General features: G+C 40.6%; 1 protein-coding gene across 1 annotated transcript in view; it reads right to left on the bottom strand.

The window, feature by feature from the left end:
- The window catches only part of LOC127447860 (thrombospondin type-1 domain-containing protein 7B-like), a 331,798-nt gene that overhangs the window by 111,132 nt on the left and 200,766 nt on the right, over positions 1-19,900 (bottom strand). Inside the window, exons 10-13 of the mRNA XM_051710006.1 lie at positions 17,264-17,492; positions 5,890-6,005; positions 4,127-4,259; positions 3,745-3,848 (exon numbers count right to left, since the gene is read on the bottom strand). Of these exons, the coding sequence (XP_051565966.1) occupies positions 3,745-3,848; positions 4,127-4,259; positions 5,890-6,005; positions 17,264-17,492 (582 nt within the window). The remainder of the gene's footprint in view (positions 1-3,744; positions 3,849-4,126; positions 4,260-5,889; positions 6,006-17,263; positions 17,493-19,900) is intronic.

The raw sequence follows: 19,900 nt of genomic DNA, 5'->3' as shown, positions 1-19,900 counted from the left end.
AGAGGACAACCAGATTGCACTTGACTTCAGTGAGATGTTCAATTCAAAACTAACATAACAAGATCCCCAAACGAAAGTACAAGGAGCCGTTTTACAACAAGAGGTATGCGTAGAAGCCTCAAAAATAAAAAAAGTGGCAACAAAAACTATTCAAACAATATGTGACTCAAATTTTCATCAGTGAAAATGAGGCATGCCACAACAAGAGTGAAATGTGTCCTGGACATTTATGTTCTATATAGCAAAAAGCAACCAATGAGACCATTCAGATTTAGCTGTGTGCTTACAGTGTAGACAACTTCGCGTTTTGTCCCATATTGTCACCATGTAGACTGTTTGTTAAGGGATGTTATCACTGATCTTGTTTGAATTGCTAGAGGTCAGCAAGTCGCTGTACTGCTGATTACTAGCAGGCGATCTTACACGATCAGTAAGTTTGATTTTAAAGTGCGGATACATTTGATAGTCTGATTGGTACTGGTCTAGATAATGTGATTGAAGCGTGGCTTCATCCAGCCTGTATAGACGTGTATAGGTACATGCTATGTTTTTTAAGGTAGTATCCCATTTAAATTAAAGGAATATTCCGGGTTCAATACAGGTTAAGTTCAATCAACAACATTTTTGGCATAATATTGATTACCACAAAAAAATAATTTCGACTCGTCCCTCCTTTTCTTTAAAAAAAGCAAGAATCTGGGTTCCAGTGAGGCACATACAATGGAAGTGAATGGGGGCCAATTTTTGAACGTTAAAATACTCACTTTTTCAAAATTAAAGCCACAAGACATAAACAAAATGTGTGTTAACATGATTTTAGTGTGATAAAAACACTTACCAACCTTTTCTGTATAAAGTTATAACCAATTTTACAACTTTGTTGCCATGATGATGTAATGTCCACAAACCCTAAAACAACTATAAAAGTGATGATTTAAACAACTTTACAGCTCAAATAATACACAAATTTTAAAAGAAGAATTAATGTAAGTGCATTTATGAAATTATTATATTCACGTTTCTGCTTTTAAACCCTCCAAAACTTGGTCCCATTCACTTCCATTGTAAGTGCATCACTGTAACCTCCATTTTTGTTTTTTTAAAAGAAATGGAAGGACGAGTCAATACAATTTTTGTGGTAATCAACATTATGCCACAGATGCTGTCGATTGAGCTTAACTTGCTTTAAACCTGGAACATCCCTTTAATCAGATGACAATTGATCTCCACACGTTGCACATGTTCTGAAAGGCTCAAATGTAACTGTGCATATAAATGTACTGAATGAAAGTATCCAACTGCTCCACAGTCTTCTCTCCCATTGGTAGGCTCTGCATCATGTCACTGCTCATTTACATAATGTTAAACTGCTCAACTTTGTCACATCAGGATCGCTGTCACTCATGTCGCCTCATATTGACAACTCTCATTGAATATGAATGACTGGTCATCTCTTTTTGCTGCAAATCTGTTTGAGGTAGCACAATATATGTGCGTTTCACATAAACAATGTCCCATTAGTTTTGCAAAGGTGTCTGTCTTTCTGGTTCATTTAGTAATTTAATATAACTTAATGGACTGCCTTCTACCCCTGTTTTTTTTTTTTTTTTTTTTTTTTTTCAGGATGCTGATAGAGCAAGTGTTGTGAAACAAAGCACGAGTCTGCGGCTAGCTCATTTGCATCTGCGTGGCGGAGAGTGTCTGTGTGCCTGTCTCAAGCCACCACTCCACCTGAGAATGCTGAGCATAATCAAATTACACCAGCTGGGGTGCTTGCCTAAAATACAACAATAAATCATCTGGGTACATACACAACCTACATACTTTTTAATCACTAGAATAAGGTAAAAACAAGAGCTTCTTGCAGTTGCAGTCCTCGCTGTCAGTTGTTGTGGAGTAAAAAGCAGGAACTAATCGGTGAGCAGCATTTGTAAATGAGCTGAGATTTATTGTTTACTTGAATTTATGCTCTCATGTAGGAGAGATCCAAGAGAAGGTCAACACTATGTCAAGTGCTGGTTTAAATAAGCCATTAAATTGAATCTGCACACAGGCAAGTTCTTGTTGCAGTCCATCTCATGTTTCATTATTCCAACCTTACTGTGGGTGCACTCTCACTGTACTGGCTTCTTACCAGTGGAGTCTTCTAATGCAAGATAACATTTACATAGACTTATTATTTCTAATGAATGGCCTCATTAATTTGAATGAATGCACTCAATATCTAGAATATTACTGACCTTTGACTTTCTACAAAAATGCATGTCTTTCATTGTATCAATATGATATGCTGATAAATTAGGGAAGGTCAAGAAAATGTCACACTACATTGCGTCCAAAATAAATAACATTTGGAAACCATCATTTATTTTAATTTGATCTCAACAAATCCAGAGTTTCCATAATATGTGGAATGTGGAACGAACATTATTAGCAATTTGGAAATAATCAGTCAAATTATTTTCAGTGGATTCCAATCTTGAGTTTATCATTCACTTTTACAGCAAAACTCTAAGTAATTAACAAACATGATATAATGTTTAACATGCATATTAAAATAGGAAGACAAATGAGTATATTAGTATAAAAATCATTACATTTCAAACTAACTAACTAACTGACTGACTGACTGACTGAATGACTGACTGACTTTATGAAGATTATGTTCATTATGTTTTGGTTTAGTGCAATTTATCTTAATATTCATTTTCTATTGTGTAATTACATTTAATATCAACCTGCCCAAGGACAGCATATGAATATAAGCCATCTTATCTAAATCTGGCACATTTGAATCAATATGATGTTAATTAATCTGTATTGTCCCTGACAAATACATACTGTAAATACAAAATACAAACTATTTGAATGGACATGAACTAAATATCTGTTAAGCATTATATACTGCAATCATGTTGATGAATCCCTGTTATATAAAAACTGTTAATTATATTATATATAAGTGTTTCCTTGAATCAGTTTTGTTTAAGATTTCTGGGAAAAAGAAAACAACTTGAGACTAATACATTCTCAAAAAATGTCCTTTGCAGACATTAACAGAGGACAGAAATCAGAATGTTTTCATTTTAATTCTCTCAAATTAATTTTAATAGCCCTCAAAATTCCCCCTTTATTGTACACCACTTTGTATGTGGTGCTTGCCTTATAAAAAACTCTTAATTACCAATTAAGCTGGGCTTAAAAGAGAATTACAGTACACATTTAACAGTTTTAACTGTCAACAGTTTTAACTTTTTCAGTGTTTTTCTTCCCTTGTGGTGTTTAAACCTACAACTTTTCATTACCAGTTAAATTCTTTAACAACTAAACTACACCAATCCTTACAGCACAAACTTCAATAAAGAATGTTGACCTTACAGACATCATGCTTGTATTATAAATGAAAAAAAGGGTTCATGTGTCTTCATGTAAGTTTAAAAAAATCCAAATGTTTGTTACACGTGTCACAAAGGCAGGCTGTTCCCCTTATCGTTTGTGATATACAGCTTTCACTTCCATTCTGTCATATAAACATGCTGGGGAATGCACCACACTACTTAAACACTTCACACACCATGCAATAAAAGCACTGCTCAGCAAAGAACACAATCATTCAGGTGTACAGTAATGCACATGGCTCAAAGGAAGAGCAAACAACAAGTGGATCAACAAACATACTGTATGGCTTTGTAGTGTACCAACAGAATATAAACATGAACTGTTTGGGAAGCAAACTTGTCTTACCTCTCATCTCTAATCCTTTTCCACACGATTCACTCGCTCCTGTCATTCCCTGCTGGACTGAATCTGGGACCAGAGTACATGGATGCCATTTGTGTGTCTTCCATCTGTAAGAAAGATTTGTAGTGATGGTTTGCGGTGTGGGGTGGGTTAGATTAGGTAGAAATATTTCTTTAAGGTAACAATTGCAAGTTACTTCTTTTTACAGTGTATATTTGTGGATTGCATTGTAAGCTTACATGACAGTGTAGAACAGATGTGTGCATTTTGTTTCGTGCAATTCTGAATTGCAACACACAGCTGTACGGGGTTTTGATACTAAAATAAAACTGGCTGGACTGGCCGATGTGTCGTTAAACCATTAGTACAATTCCAATTTATTCACCTGTAAGTAGGACACACCAGAAGAGCCTCGCATTCTCTCTCCTCATAAAGAGTGTCTGGACACTCTTGACCACCATTGGCTGCCTGCTGGATGATGATCCTGTATCGTGACTGTAACGGCATGGTGCTGTTCACTGCACATGGAACACACATATAAACCATTATTTTCACAGATATCTCACTTTATTAGTATTCTGTCAGTGATTTTCACAGCAGGAACAATTGGAAGAGCTCTTTAGATAAAAGGTAATGATATGATGTCTCAGGCGCAGTTGACTTCGTTCTCCCTTTGCTCCGTCTGCATGGATCCTAAGCTGATGTAACAACTTAATTTAACAGAAGATGTAAGGCTCATTAAACATTGCTAATTACTAAAAGACTGATAATAGCACAATTATGAGGATGAAATTCCGTAGCCTGTGGAATACTGGGTGAATTCAATTTGAAAATGAGCATCACTATACCCTTCACTGTAACCCATATTTCTTTGTTTTTTTTAAAGAAACAAGTCAAAATAAATTTTTGTGGTAATCAATATTATGCCACAAATGCTGTCGTTTGAGCTTAACTTGTATTTACCCCGGAATATTCCTTTAATTTAAATGGGATGCTACCTTAAAAAAAAAAAAAAAAACATAGCAGCAAAACTCATTCTTATAGCTGTTAAGAATAAAACTTTTGTGTCAAATACAGCCTCTTTTGGGCATGAATTTAATTTAATTCATATCTTTGTTGTTTTATCTTGTGAACTTTCTCTTTATGTGTCTCTTCATAAAAAAAATAAATAAATAAATAAATAAATAAAAATAAAAACATCAAAATGCATAAAGATATATACAGTACATATAAAAATAATATTTACCCTTGGGTTGGAATCTCAGGTAAAATCTCAAATAATAATTTTCAAAATTAATCATTTGGATGCACCACCCAGGACCACTGTATGTACGATTTGCTAACAGCCTTGAGGAAGGACCCTTCATGAAATAATTCAGTTGTACACTTTCGTTTGGAATGGTCCTTTGAGGAGGATCCCCTTACTGCGAGCAAAAAAGCCATTTGGAATTCATCCATTGCCTTGAGTGTGTGAAAGTGTGAGGTGTACACACACACACTCAAATCTCTACAGCTATTCTGTTTTCATTACCAACCCTCAGTACCCATGGAGGTAATGAATTCTATTTTCTAATAAAAAACTCTGTGAATTTAATGCTTTTTATCTCCTAGGACAAGAAGATAATTATTACATAAGAGAGAGGCTGGCAATAGGCATAGTAGTTTTGTTAAAAATTAAAGGAATGTGCTGGGTTCAATACAAGTTAAATTGTACAAGTAAAAAAAAAAAAAAAACATAGAATCATTTAAACCCTTCTCTCAGACAAAAATTGTGGTTGCAGTAAGGCACATGTGGAAATAAATGGGGCGCCACAATACATTTTAAAATAGACAGGGTTTCAAAAGTGCTGTATATCCACATGACATTATGTTAACATGAGACTACTTTTTAAAATATAATCCAATATTTACCATATGTCATGACCATGTAAAGCCAGTAAACCACTTTCAAATGATACTACATGCAAGAATACAAAATAAGGTCAAATAATACACTATTTTAAAGGAAGAATTCATGTAGGTGTTATAACAAAAAATGCATGCCACACAAATGTGTCTATGTATTGCACTGAACCAATAACCTTCCTTTAAGTGAGATACTATTGCAAAGCCACATCAAAAGTTGGGCAGAGAGGTCAATAGATATACCTGGTAGGCATGATGTTGGACAGGCTGTCCATTCACAAAAAGGTGTTACAATGCAGTCTTTCTTACAAGGCAATAAACAGGGTTGAATGGTGTCTGGTCGGGCAGAATCTGGACACCTATGACACACAGACACAGAAAAGAGAGAAAGGACCTTTTTATAATATTCTCTGTTAACTATTAATGATAAGCTGTCTTGATTTACAGTGCAATAAGAAGAGACAATGTTGTCCTTGACCATCTCCAATGGGTCAGGCATCACAGCAGATATTATCTGTGCTCGCCTTACGTACTGCTGGATTTATTTAACCATTCAAATACAAACATTATCATGTATAGATTCACTACAGTAACTAGGGTTGCCAACTGTCCCGTATTAGCCGGGACGTCCCGTATTTTGACGGAAATGAAGATGTCCCATACGGGAAGCCTATTGTCCTGTATTTCAGCAGGAAGATGCTTGACCAGGACCCTGATCAGATGGCGAAATGTCCCATATTGAATCGACAATATGTTCAAAGGGGCTCAAGCATCCTGTATTGGTGTGACAAAAAGTTGGCAACCCTTACAGTAACAATGACACTGTCTGTGCAATAAAAGGTCATGAGCATATTGCAAGTTGATCTAATATTAACTGTACTTTACCAGAAGAGGCTGCAGCTGATTATATCTGAACAAATATATGGTAAAAGTGAGTTATTTTGGTATGAGTGCCAGGAAGAAAGAGACTATGTGTGTTGCTTTGTCTGTAAAGTTAAAGGAAGAGAGAAAGACAGGTATAAAGACCACACAACTCCCTAGAAAAGACATTTTGACATTTACAAACCCAGGGACATTCATAATCGACTTCTCTTTTGTTTTTCTGCAGCTTTCTACAGTATCCGCTCTAGTGAAATCACAAAAAAAAAAATGCAAACAACTGTGTCCCCACTCTTGATAAAAATGCATTAATATATAGCAGCAATTTTGGTTTATTAAAATAAAAAGTTACATTTGGGAAGATTAGAACCCAGAACCCCTTGTCCGCAAATGCCATACAGTATGCATTTAACTTAACTGTTGATCCAAGCATTTAGCCACTGACCTAAAAAATCCCTGGATAGACAGTGGCAGATGAGAATGAAGTTGTAAAGTTAAATGTACATATGTACAGACCATCTCTGGATCTATATCACAGATTTTATTTATCAGTAAAAGACTAAGTTAAATTATTTGTGCATAATTAATATTTTTTACTAAGCCTAAGCCTTCACAATTTATATCATCACCACCAACACCCCCCAAATGTCCCCACCACTTTTTTAAACAAAGTGACGCCCATTTCCAGGGACCCACCATCCAGACTGTCAGCAAACCAGGAGAATCCAAATATAAAAAGCCATATTTTTTCAATTGCACTTTTTAATTACTTTAATTAATAACTATTCTTAACATCATTAACATTTTAAATATTTTTTAAAGAAAATCCTATACGTTTTATATATCTGTCCTCCTGTCTGCAGGACCTTTGCAGACTCTTGCTTGAAAACCCTGATCTGATTTAATGCAAAGAGTACAGTATACAGTTTATCCATCAGGGTGCTTGTCCTGCTGAGTTTGTATCTCACTAAAAGTCTCTGTGAGTGTGAGTATATGTATGCACTCATTTAAGAGCATGTTGTTTCTTGTAGAACGTCAATCCCTGTGAGCTGGATTCCAGACATTTCATTCCAGTCTCAGTTCCCTTTCTCAGCATGCAATAGCTCTAAAAGAGTATGCTGCTGGACTCAGCAGGACTCTACCATCTGCAGGCTGCTGAGCCCAGCAAACAGGACACATCAAAGGAGGGGACAAGCAAGAACAGAGGCTGAACCGGCTCTATTTCTCCCTCTCTAATGTGCTCTGTGGAGTAGAATGCATTACAGAGGGCAATCACACAAAGGCAATGTTGAGTTTAAGGAAAAGAACAAAAGCAGAGAGGAATAGAGGGTAGTGGATGAATGTAAGAAATCAGTTTAAAGAAATACAGAACAGCAGACAGAAGTCAACAAGTTGTCCCTTTCTTTTCCTCTTAATAGAAACAAATCATGAAAAAATTTATTATAATAAAACGGGCAGTTCCAGCTATAAAATCTGATCGACTGACCCACTGAATCTGTTTGAAGCTGCTGTGTAATATATTGTTATATATTAGGCACAATACTAAACAGATTTCTTTATTTTTTGAAGTTGCTGCAATATGATAATACACACCATTAAAGCAATGTCACACAAATAAGAGAACTGCTGTATATGTAAGGGATAATGTACAGTCAGCGGATTGTTATCGCCCAGTAAACCCTGACAGGGTGATCAGGAGCAGAGGGGTCTTGTATCACCTGAAGGGGTTTATTTTGTGATAACAACCGGCTAACTGTACACTAGAAACAGTTCTTTAAGCTAACAATTGCAGGTTACTACCTTTACAGTGTATATTTGTGGATCGTATTGTAAGCTTACAAGACAGTATACAACAGATGTGTGCGTTTTGTTTCATGCAATTCTGAATTGCTGCGCACAAATGAAGGTGAGTAAATGATGACAGAACATTCATATTTGGGTGAACTATTACTTTTAAGCAATAAGCCACCTAAGGCAGTGGGTTGTGATTTCATTTATTGATTTAGTAGTGGGGAGAAAGGACAGGAAAATATGCAGATAAGATGGGGAAACAGGATTGGTAAATGTTGCAAGCCAGATTTAAACTTGCATCGCCTGCATGAGTACAACAGCTCAAATTGTCGGCACACTTGGGCGAACCACTCGAATACAGCTCTGACGGAATGAGCATTTAGCTTTTCTTTTCCTCTTTATGGAAGCATATTATAAAGAGAGCATTATTAAAAACAGATTTAGATTCTGACAGTATGCAGTATTCAGATAAATAAACATCTCTCAGTTGAGTCTTTTCATATATCAATGTGTTTAAATAGCTCAGCTCTGCTGTTTAAAATAAACTGAGGAAAAGTTGTTTTTGATAGAGCACATTCCACCTATATGTGAACATTCTGCCTCTCTCTCATTATGTCAGAACATGAGCTATAACTGATGCATTGTTCTATCAGCCTCCAGCACATACTGTGTACTTCAAAAGGCCAGAGTGTGATTTGTTCTCTCCTGGCTGCACTGAAGCTTAGATTACCAATTCATTTGTAAACATAACTGTATTTGACACCACTTGCTCCCTTACACACATTATGCCTTTCAGACTCTGACAAACTTTCTTCTATAGAGAACATAATACAGGGTTTATCAGAAATCTCTTCTGGAATTTGATTCCAGATAGCAATTCCTCAAAACTGGAGTAAAGGCTAGGGATGGGCATTTTGGTCATTTTGTCTACTCAAGGACTTGAGAGATGAAATAGGTCAGCTTATTCAAGAAATCATACAATGCAAGAAAATGTCTTGGTTACTGTCGTAACCTCCGTTCCCTGATGGAGGGGACGAGACGTTGTGTCAAAGTAGTGACACTAAGGGTCGCTCTTGGGAGCCCCAAACACCTCTGATCTTTGAGAAAAGGCCAATGTAGAATTTGCATGCCACTCCCCCGGACATATGGGTATAAAAGGAGCTGGCTCGCAACCACTCATTCAGGTTTTGTGCTGAGGAGCCGAGACAGGGTCCCGACCATTTCAGCGGGTAGTTCAGTGTTGTGGCAAGAGGGACACAAATCGCTTAGCTGGGGCTATAAGCATCCGTATTGGGTGGGGTATCCTTTCCCAAGGGGAAAGACCACACCCTGCCTGAAGGGGAGGTAATTGTGTGGAAATACGTCACATGGACTTACCAAACGGCAGTATCGCATGTGGAGGGAACTCTGCCCAAGGAAGACGTAGGTTTACCAATGGGGAAACCGTACCACAGAAGATACATCACACAGGGTTACTCAGGGGCAACCAGCGCATGTGGAGCACCTACCTCAGTACAGGGCCTACTAGCACACGTACTGGGCCGGCATTGAATTTCTCCACCGAATTCGCCTGCCACAGGGCTAAGGAGGAAGCACATCCAGGGTCTACAGTCTCGTGAACTCGGCTGGGGGGAAAAAGTGCACGTCTTACCCTCCAGGAGGGGAAAGGTGCTGTACGCAAGCAGTACACCCAGCCAGCTGCCCCGTATACTTACTTGTTCGTACCTGACAACACACGGGACGAAACCGGCTCAACCCGGAGATTGTAGAATCTCACAAAGGTATTGGGTGTTGCCCAGCCTGCTGCTCTACAGATGTCTGCTAAAGAGGTGCCATTGGTCAGGGCCCAGGAGGCCGCCACATTCCTGGTGGAGTGTGCTCGAAGCCCCAAGGGGGGCGGCACGTGCTGGGCCTGGTATGCCAAAGCGATGGCGTCAATGACCCAGTAGGTGATCCTCTGTTTGGAGACAGCCCTCCCTTTCCGTCCGAAGTAGACAAAGAGCTGCTCAGAGCATCTAAAGCTCTGCGTGCGATCCAAGTAGATGCGCAAAGCATGCACCGGACATAGCAACGACAAGGCTGGGTCTGCCTCCTCCTGGGGCAGTGCTTGCAGGTTCACCACCTGATCCCTAAACGGGGTCATGGGAACCTTGGGCACATAGCCCGGTCGGGGTCTCAGGATCATGTGAGAGTACGCTGGACTGAACTCTTTATGGAAGCATATTACAAAGAGAGCATTATTAAAAACAGATTTAGCTTCTGACAGTATGCAGTATTCAGATAAATAAACATCTCTCAGTTGAGTCAATGTGTTCAAATAGCTCAGCTCTGCTGTTTAAAATAAACTGAGGAAATTTTTTTTTGATAGAGCACATTCCACCTATATGTGAACCTTCTGCCTCTCTCTCATTATGACAGAACATGAGCTATAACTGATGCATTGTTCTATCAGCCTCCAGCACATACTGTGTACTTCAAAAGGCCAGAGTGTGATTTGTTCTCTCCTGGCTGCACTGAAGGCTATGGATAGGCATTTTGGTCATTGGGGCACATAGCCCGGTCAGGGTCTCAGGATCACATGAGAGCACGCTGGACCGAACTCCAGGCAGGTGTCGCTGACAGAGAACGCCTGCAGGTCCCCAACCCTCTTGATGGACATGAGCGCAGTCAGGAGGGCAGTCTTCAATGAGAGCACCTTTAGCTCAACTGACTCTAGGGGATCAAATGGGGCTCTCCACAGGCCCTGCAGGACCATGGAGAGATCCCATGAGGGAATTAGGTGTGGCCTGGGAGGATTCAGCCTCCTCGAGCCTCTAAGGAATCTGATGATCAGGTTGTGCTTCCCGAGGGACTTACCGTCTACTGCATTGTGGTGCGCTGCTATAGCGGCCACATACACCTTCAAGGTGGAGGGGAACAGCCACCCCTCCAGCCTCTTCTGCAGGAAGGAAAGCACCGACCCAACTGCGCATCTCTGGGGGTCTTCACGTTGGGAAGAACACCACTTAGAGAACAAACACCACTTCAAAGCATACAGGTGCCTCATAGAGGGAGCCCTGACCTGAGTGATCGTGTCTACCACCGCCGGTGGTAGGCCACTTAGGTCTTCCACATCCCGTCCAAGGGCCAGACATGGAGATTCCAGAGGTCTGGTCACGGGTGCCAGATCGTGCCCCGTCCCTGAGAGAGGAGGTCCTCCCTCAGGGGAACTCGCAAGGGAGGGTCTGTCATGAGGAGTGTGAGCTCTGGGAACCAAGTCTGGGTGGGCCAGTAGGGTGCCACCAGAAACTGCTCCTCATCCTCCCTGACCTTGCACAAGGTCTGTGCAAGCAGGCTCACTGGGGGAAATGCATACTTGCGCAGCCCCCAGGGCCAGCTGTGTGCCAGTGCATCTGTGCTGAGGGGAGCCTCGGTCAGGGCATACCAGAGCAGGCAGTGTGAGGATTCCTGGGAAGCGAACAGGTCTACCTGCGCTTGGCCGAATCGACTCCAAATCAGCTGGACCACCTGGGGGTGGAGTCTCCACTCTCCCCTGAGCGTGACCTGCCATGACAGCGCATCCGCTGCTTCGTTGAGGTTGCCAGGGATGTGAGTGGCTCACAACGACTTGAGTCACTGCTGACTCCAGAGGAGGAGATGGCGGGCGAGTTGCGACATGCGACACAAGCCTTGGTGGTTTATATACGCTACCGTCGCCGTGTTGTCCGTCTGGACCAACACGTGCTTGCCCTGGAGCAATGGCCAAAGCCTCCACAGGGCGAGCAATATCGCCAGCAACTCAAGGCATTTGATATGCCAACGCAGTCACGGCCCTGTCCAGGAGCCCGCGACTGCGTGCCCATTGCACACGGTGCCCCAGCCTCACTTGAAGGTGTCTGTCGAAACAACGATGCACCTGGACACTTGCACTAAAGGGACCCCTGCCCGCAGTAATGCAAGGTCCGTCCAAGGGCTGAACAAGTGGCGGCAGATTGGTGTGATGGCCACGCGATGTGTGCCGCGGCACCATGCCCATCTCGGGACTCGAGTCTGAAGCCAGTGCTGGAGCGGTCTCATATGCCTCAACCCGAGTGGCATGACCACTGCCGAGGATGCCGTATGCCCAGGAGCCTCGGAAATTGTTTCAGTGGGACCACCGTTTTCTGCCTGAAAGAGGTGCCTGAATGAGGCAGGCAGTTCAGCACTGACTGTGCGCACTTGCTCGTGAGGCGCACTAACATAGAGACTGAGTCTGAGTCTTGTACTGGTACACCTGGTACACCTTGAAGGCGAACTGCAGAAAAGGCCTGTGCCGAGGTAAAACCGAGACGTGGAAGTATACGTCCTTCATGTCTACTGCCATGACCGGTCAGCGATGGGGGAGGAGGGAGACCGTCCTCGGGACTCGTCACAACCACCTGGGCGTGGGTGTGTGTGTGCCTCAGCTGGGCACGCAGGGGCGTGGGGCCTGCCTCCGCAGGTGATCATAACAACGATGGCCATAAGCACTGGGTATGTGACCCAGGGAATGAGGAAACCACTCTTTCTTTGAAAATGTGGGTACCGCCGCCCCTCAGGCATTTCAAAGGAAACAAAGGATTCTCCTCCTGGTCCTCCCCCTGGGGATGGAGTGGTCTGTTCACCACCTCCAAACTTGTAGCGGGTCTCCATGTCCCTGGGTTGCCCGTCTCAGGGGCGCTTTGAAGCCTTTTTAGGGTTCTTGGTGGCGGACCGTGAGATAGGGTGTCAGCTTCCTGCGGGGGGGCTCTACGCCATGGCCGGGCCACCGGCCCCTGGCGATGAGCAGACGGGGTTCGGGACCTTGATCCGCACTGGGGCAGGATGTGTTGGATGGCCTCTGTCTGCTTCTTGACCGTGTCGCCAAATAGGCCAACCTGAGAGATGGGGCGTCAAGGAAGCGCACCTTGTCGGCTTCCCTCATCTCGACCAGGTTAAGACACAGGTGGCACTCCTGGACCACCAAGGTGGACATTGCCTGCCCGAGAGTCCGCGCCATGACCTTCGTCGCCTGGAGGGCAAGATCGGTCGCCGAGCGCAGCTCCTGCATCAATCCCGGGTCAGGACTACCCTTGTGCAGTTCTCTCAGCACCTTGGCCTGGTGCACTTGCAGTAGAGCCATGGCGTGCAGGGCAGAGGTGGCCTGCCCAGCGGCACTGTAAGCCTTGGTCGCCAGGGACGACGTGAGCGTACCCTTGTTGATTGGTTAATGCTTAAAAGGTTTATGACCTTACCCCATTTCAAGTGTTCCACACAAGTTCTTGGCTTATTAAGGATAATTTGTTTAAGATTGTACATGTAAACATGCTCACTGTTGCAGTGTCGAGCTGGATAGGTCGCTTAAACAAACTGTTTGATAGCACCACAAAGCCACATAGTTACACTTTTAGGTAATATCAGCCAACAACTGGCATCTGCATATTAGGCTGGGACATGAGAAAAATATGTATCACCGAAAAATCTGCACACATTAGCTCTAAGAAAGGGTGTCAAGTTAAAAATAGTTAAACTTTCACAAATGTGTCTCAAGACCCTAGCAATCTGTTTCAACACTTTTGCAATGTCCGGCATTTGCAAGTGTCTGTGAATTCCACAAGACCATAAGGTAGACAACATGATGGCAACCGTTCAGGCAACATGATCACACAGGAAGTCGTCATATTGTTTCCAAGAGTTAGGATTGACCACATTATGCCAACTCATTGACAAGTGCCATCTCCCAACAGACATTTTTGAATCGGCCCAAATATGTTTACCTTCCCTTGTGATGCAACTGGAGTGCATTGTGTCAATAGCGTGGGTGACCTGGGATTGGATCCCAGTGACTGCATAATTAGTGACGAGCGTGAACTGGAGGTTGCATTTTTCCCTCTCACAATACATTTTTACTCCACAGATGGTTAGGTTTAAGGTTTTAGTTTGGGGGGTTCAGTTTATAAAATATGCATTTCTCTTCACTGTATTACAGCATGTCAAGCTGAAAACACTTCTGGCACATCCCCCATGGACATTTCACCCCTAAAATGGAGCTCACACGTGCCCATCTGGCCAAAAACACTTACCGCTTTGGCTACTGGGGGCAGTGTTTCACATGAATGAAGTCCAGTTCGTAAAATGATCGTTAAAAAGAAAGTAAAAGAAAGTTTCTCTATCTTAACCTGTCTCTCAGACGTGCCTGATACTCCGACTTGAAATGAGCTGATAACTGGTAGTAATATGATCCTAGAACAGGTGATATCTGCTTTTCCTAAATCTTCTTTGCAATGAACTGCTCCAATTAGTTCACAAATTGGACTGAATGCTCCGGTCGCAACATTCTCAAGAAAACAGTACAATGAGTGGCTCGTAACAGTTCTCGAGTCAACAGTACACTGAGCTGAGAATCGCCTCTTTCAGAGGTGGCATACTGAGAACCGATGAGCTGCTGTCATTGAGAATGCGTGTGATTAAGGGGAAAAATTTACGTATCTGGTGTTTTTCTGAACAGCAGAAAGTATAACAAATATTTCATACTGGAAATATGTTTATGATTTGATTGTATTACCATTTTATCAACGTATGAAGATGATCCAGTCTACAGTTATCAAGTCAACAGTACATTTAGTAGCTCGCAGCAGTTCTTGAGTCAACAGTACACTGACTGAACTGAGAATCGCCTCTTTAGGACATAATACTGAGAACTGCTGATCAACGAGCTGCTGATGAGCATGCAGGAACCGAGGACTTAAATGAGGGGGTGAAACTTTTCAATCGAGAAATGTAAATTAATTTTACTATTGAATATTTTGCATGCAGATATTTGATGTTGCTATGAGCTGGATCATGGTTTCTGTTAAAAAGGTAAGTTGATTAAGACTAGTTTAATCACTTTATATGCCTTAGACATGTAAAACATCTACGTTTGTACATCAGTGTCAGAATTGGGTACTTTAGGTGCAAAAATTTAATGTAGGATGTATTGTAAGACCACTGAATAGAACACTGACAATAAACACACTTATTATTATAACTTAATTAAATTAAATGTAGTAATCAGCAAAATGGGCTTACATATGGCTTTACTGAATGTGTCTGTGTGTGTATTCTACGATGCTGGGGTATTAGCATTATGTACAGTGACATCACTATGCAATGATGTAAAAGAACTGGTGAATTGTTTATTCTTTTTTTTTTTTTTTGAACCGGTTCATTAAAACAAACTGTCCGAAAGAACCGGTTCACAGAAATGAATCATACTTCCAATCACTATTTTGCATTTTGGTAAGCACAGACAGAAATTAGCTAAAGAAAAATCAACCTACTTTTTCCAATTTCACAGTGAGATCAGTCTGGTTCATGTGGCATTATGTCACCAAAGATTTGGAGGAGGACTGTAAGGGCTCAGGGCAGCATTTGGGAAAGGGACTGTTTTAAAATTAGAGAACACGTTCTGTGTGAACACCCTCTAAATCCTTCCAAGTGTTCCAGTGGCTGCCCTGGACTGAAAGTCACTGTGTGCAGTGCTGACGCAAATTTCTGTCTGTCAGAGCACAAGGAACCTTCAAGATTGGGCCCTTTTATGGACATCTGTTGTCACTGGATTTCCATGGGTGTTAAATGTTAAAAAATAAAATAAAGTCACATAATTATTGTGCTTTCATGATAAATCATTGCTGTTATTTCTGAGTACACTAGTCTCATGTCTATCTCTAGTAAACGTGACACTTTTAACCAGGACAGTGATATATACTAGCTCATAAACTCACTTTAATGTAGAAGAAAGAAATGGATAAATGGCTGCATTATTTATGAGTCCTGTTTCTTGATGCACAACACAGTATCCTCTCAATGCAATGGAACTTTTTATCATACCCAAAGCCATACCATTATGACATTCCCACAGGAAACATTTATCAAGGCGAGACCTGCGGCTACATGAACTAGCACCGTTCTCATGCAGGAAATACAGCGAAATGGTCCAGTCATTCAAAGCATTCAAAGCCATTCACAGCAGAAGACTGAGGAGAGAATATTGACAGACTGAATGTAAAAGATACAGTTTCACCATGAGTAAATCAAGCACTCTTCTCTTGTGAAAAGTTCAGAAAAATGCAAACAACTCTCGAGAGCAGCTTTCAGTTTTTCCTGTAAACAATATTCATGCTATATAAAAGTACTGCAAGCTGCAGCAAGTGCCGCCAACATCTTTGAATTTCAGCCTCTACTGCTTGAACTACTGTATGATTTTAGAATGGAATCAGCTGGCATTACGGAAATAGAAAACCATCAAAGCATTGGTTTTCAATATTGCATAGTGATTGTGTAGCAGGAATATGTGGAATTACTCTAATATCCAGTTTTGCTGAACAGCAAGGCATGTTCAAAGACACGTCCCAAGGCAAAAGCATCTAATAATATCTACTTTAAACTAGCACTCTCATCAAACACAATGCAAATATATTTACAAAAGCTCGCAGAGGAAAATGTTTACCTGGGGGAAGCTCGTTATAGAAAAAAACAAAAAAAAAACAAATGCATGTCTTAGTGAAATTATTGAAACATATGAAAATGTACATCTGAGAGAGAGGAAATGCTGACAGTGCTTATAGAAAAAGCTCATAAAATGAATGATCCCATAAAGGAAACTGGCTATATTCAGGGATGTTGTAAACTCAAACCATACAAAAACATTTTGAATCAAAGAATCGATATCCAGTATTTGATGAGCTATTTGGATGTATTTGGTGAGGCATTGCTGAGGCTGTCATCTTCTGTTTCTGAAAAGTTTGTAATGACAAAATAGAGACACAATTTCTAACTTCTAACTTTCTAATTTACATTTTTAACTTAATGTTATAAGTATGGTGTAAAGTCAATGTGAGTTAATAGTCTAACCTCTACATAACACCACAGTTTAAAATAAAGTTTAGCCCACCACAGATTATAAATTACACACATAAAAACAAGGCACCTTTTGGGAATAACTGGCCCGACACCCATTTTCATGCAGACCACTTTACGAATCTGCACCCCGACAGCACAGGTGTCCGTTCCATTCCAGTAGCCAGTGCCATTTAGATTCATGGAGAAGTCTTCAATGCATGGTCCCCATGGCGATGCTTCCCAGTAGAATATGATGCACGGATGATCATTACAAGTTCTCCACTCCTCCAGAGCAGTAGCAGCTGGACATGCCTTAGCTGCGAATGGGAAAGACCATTAAATACATTACAGATTGAAAACCCTCTCTTAAGTTTGTTTTAATGCTCTATAAAACCTTAACGAGCTACATGAGCACAAGAGGCATGAAAAAGAAATCCACCACATTATGTGGTGAATGGATTGTGTAAATGGAACCTTCAGCATTTAAAGCCAGTTCACACCAAGTCTGATGCACATTAAAAGTTTAGAATTGCTGTTTTTTACAACTTTCCCAAACACTATGTCTGTCCACTATTGGTGGACAAACAGGCAGTCCCCCAAAGTTTTTTGCACATTAAACTGGGAACAGAGAAATTACAGTATTTTAACACTGAAAATACACACATCACCTTTAAAAACAAGAAAGTATAAATTTTCACAAATAATGTTTTGTACTTAAACTTATTCACATTGTCTCCAATGAAGAAATTTCTTCATTCTCTGAAAAAAGATTGGATGCCTAAGGCATTTATTTATTTATTTATTTTTATTTTTTGGCTCGTTGAATATATTGCAGCAGTTTCCTGGTGAAATAAACAGTATAGAAACTCTATAGAGGCACTACAACAACATTCACTTTTATTCCCTTTCACACAAATTATGAGTAAAACAGCAGATTACCAGTTCAGAAATGCTTACTATTTGCTCAGTTCCTTACATAATGTTATCTAATGGCATCAATCACTTTTACTACAGTGCATGACTTGTAATGTGATACATTTTAACATTTGCATTGCATAACCAACTACATTTACAAGCTTTTGTGAGCGTGATTAAGTTGCGCTGTATCTCAACTGGTAGAGTGTTGCACCAGGGTGAGTCCTGAAGATCACGGGAGTTGACACGCGAGCCAAAATTGTCATAGAAGTGCCACATAATGACATGGTTGCTTCAGCAATTACATTTTTCATCTAATATTTTCTTTATATGATGCTGCCGGTTAGATTTAGGTTGAAGGTTTGGGGTAGGGAGGTCACTATTGCTGATATAAAACTCAACAGAGCATTAACTTCAAAAACCTCACCTGTTTGGGAAAACATTTAACTCACTTTTAGTGCCACACAGTGGACATTTCATCTCAGAACTACCGCAATATATGTAATGAACCATGTAATGTTATTTTGCAATTTTTTTTACCACAGTCATGTTTTTCAGCATCTGAAAAAAAAAATAAAAAAATAAAATCTGAATAAAAAATAACCGATTGCAGGATGATATTTTGGACTTAGCATGAGGGAGCTATTTGAGATGCATTGTTTGCTTTTAAAATCTTGTGTTTAGTTTTGTAAATCTTTAAAATCTTGATTGTTTTTCACACCAAAATTTTGGACATGGTGTAAATAGGGCTTACAACTGATAAGGTTTTTTTGATAGGGTAACTTTTTCTGTTTACTTTCTCTTTTAAGCTATTTTCATGTGCAGAGACAACGATATTCTGGGGTGGGACTATCTATTTGTGAAAACTTTTTGGAAACTCACAACTTTGTGATGCTATTGGTGCAAAAATGACACAATGCAGCTTTAAGATCTGCCTAGATTATATTAGTGTACTTATTAAAACCGAATGAGTATACCAGACCTGATGCAGGAACACCTGTGAAAAGTTCTGCTGGCTCTCAATTAAAATTAAAAGTAATTCCTACACCATCTGCCCTTGAAGCTAATGACATTGTATTGACATTCAGCCTTTCTCCATAACACAGGGACTCATTATGAGTCTAAGGTAGACAGGCTGAATATTAATAAGGGTCTGATTAATGGCACACAGTGGATGGGGTGTAGAGACTGTGAGCTTGGGACATTATTTCCATTTTCCAGAGATGCTTGGAGAGAAGTGTCTGTTAGAGCATGCACAATGGTGCTACAAGGTTAGTGTGTGTGGAGCAATGGAGAGGGCGGGAAGAGTCTCTAGGCTAAGGTGTATTTAAGTCTTAATTATACAGTTCTTTCTGTCATTCCAGAAGAACTGTGTGTGATTGGAAAAGCCCACAGCTGTATGTAGGCAGACAGAAAAATGAGACACTGAGAACACATTTTTATCACTGTTCCTGTGAAATACATTTACAGAAGGCAAAATTGCTCCTCCACTAACAAAACAAACTGATTAATCATATCTCATTGAGAGAGTTATCACAGAGTGAGATTAAGAGTAAACTATTTCCCTTGTGAAACCAACATAACAGCATTGCATTATTTCAGCATTTTTTCCCCATATTTTATTGGATAACAAAGTGGAGAGACAGGAATATGGTGGGTGAGAAAGGTAAATGACACTAGCCAAACTCGAACCTGCTTCCTTGGGGGCACCACAACATGTAACAAGCATATGTGCACTATTGGCTTGCTATAAACATGCCTTAAAATGTTCTTCAATTAAAACTAATTGGATTAAATATAATTTAAGCCA

This window comes from Myxocyprinus asiaticus, chromosome 11 (genome assembly GCF_019703515.2).
Source record: "Myxocyprinus asiaticus isolate MX2 ecotype Aquarium Trade chromosome 11, UBuf_Myxa_2, whole genome shotgun sequence".
NCBI classification, from domain to species: Eukaryota; Metazoa; Chordata; class Actinopteri; order Cypriniformes; family Catostomidae; genus Myxocyprinus; species Myxocyprinus asiaticus.
The sequence above is the reverse complement of the archived record's forward strand: the minus strand, read 5'-3'. Positions and strand labels throughout refer to the sequence as shown.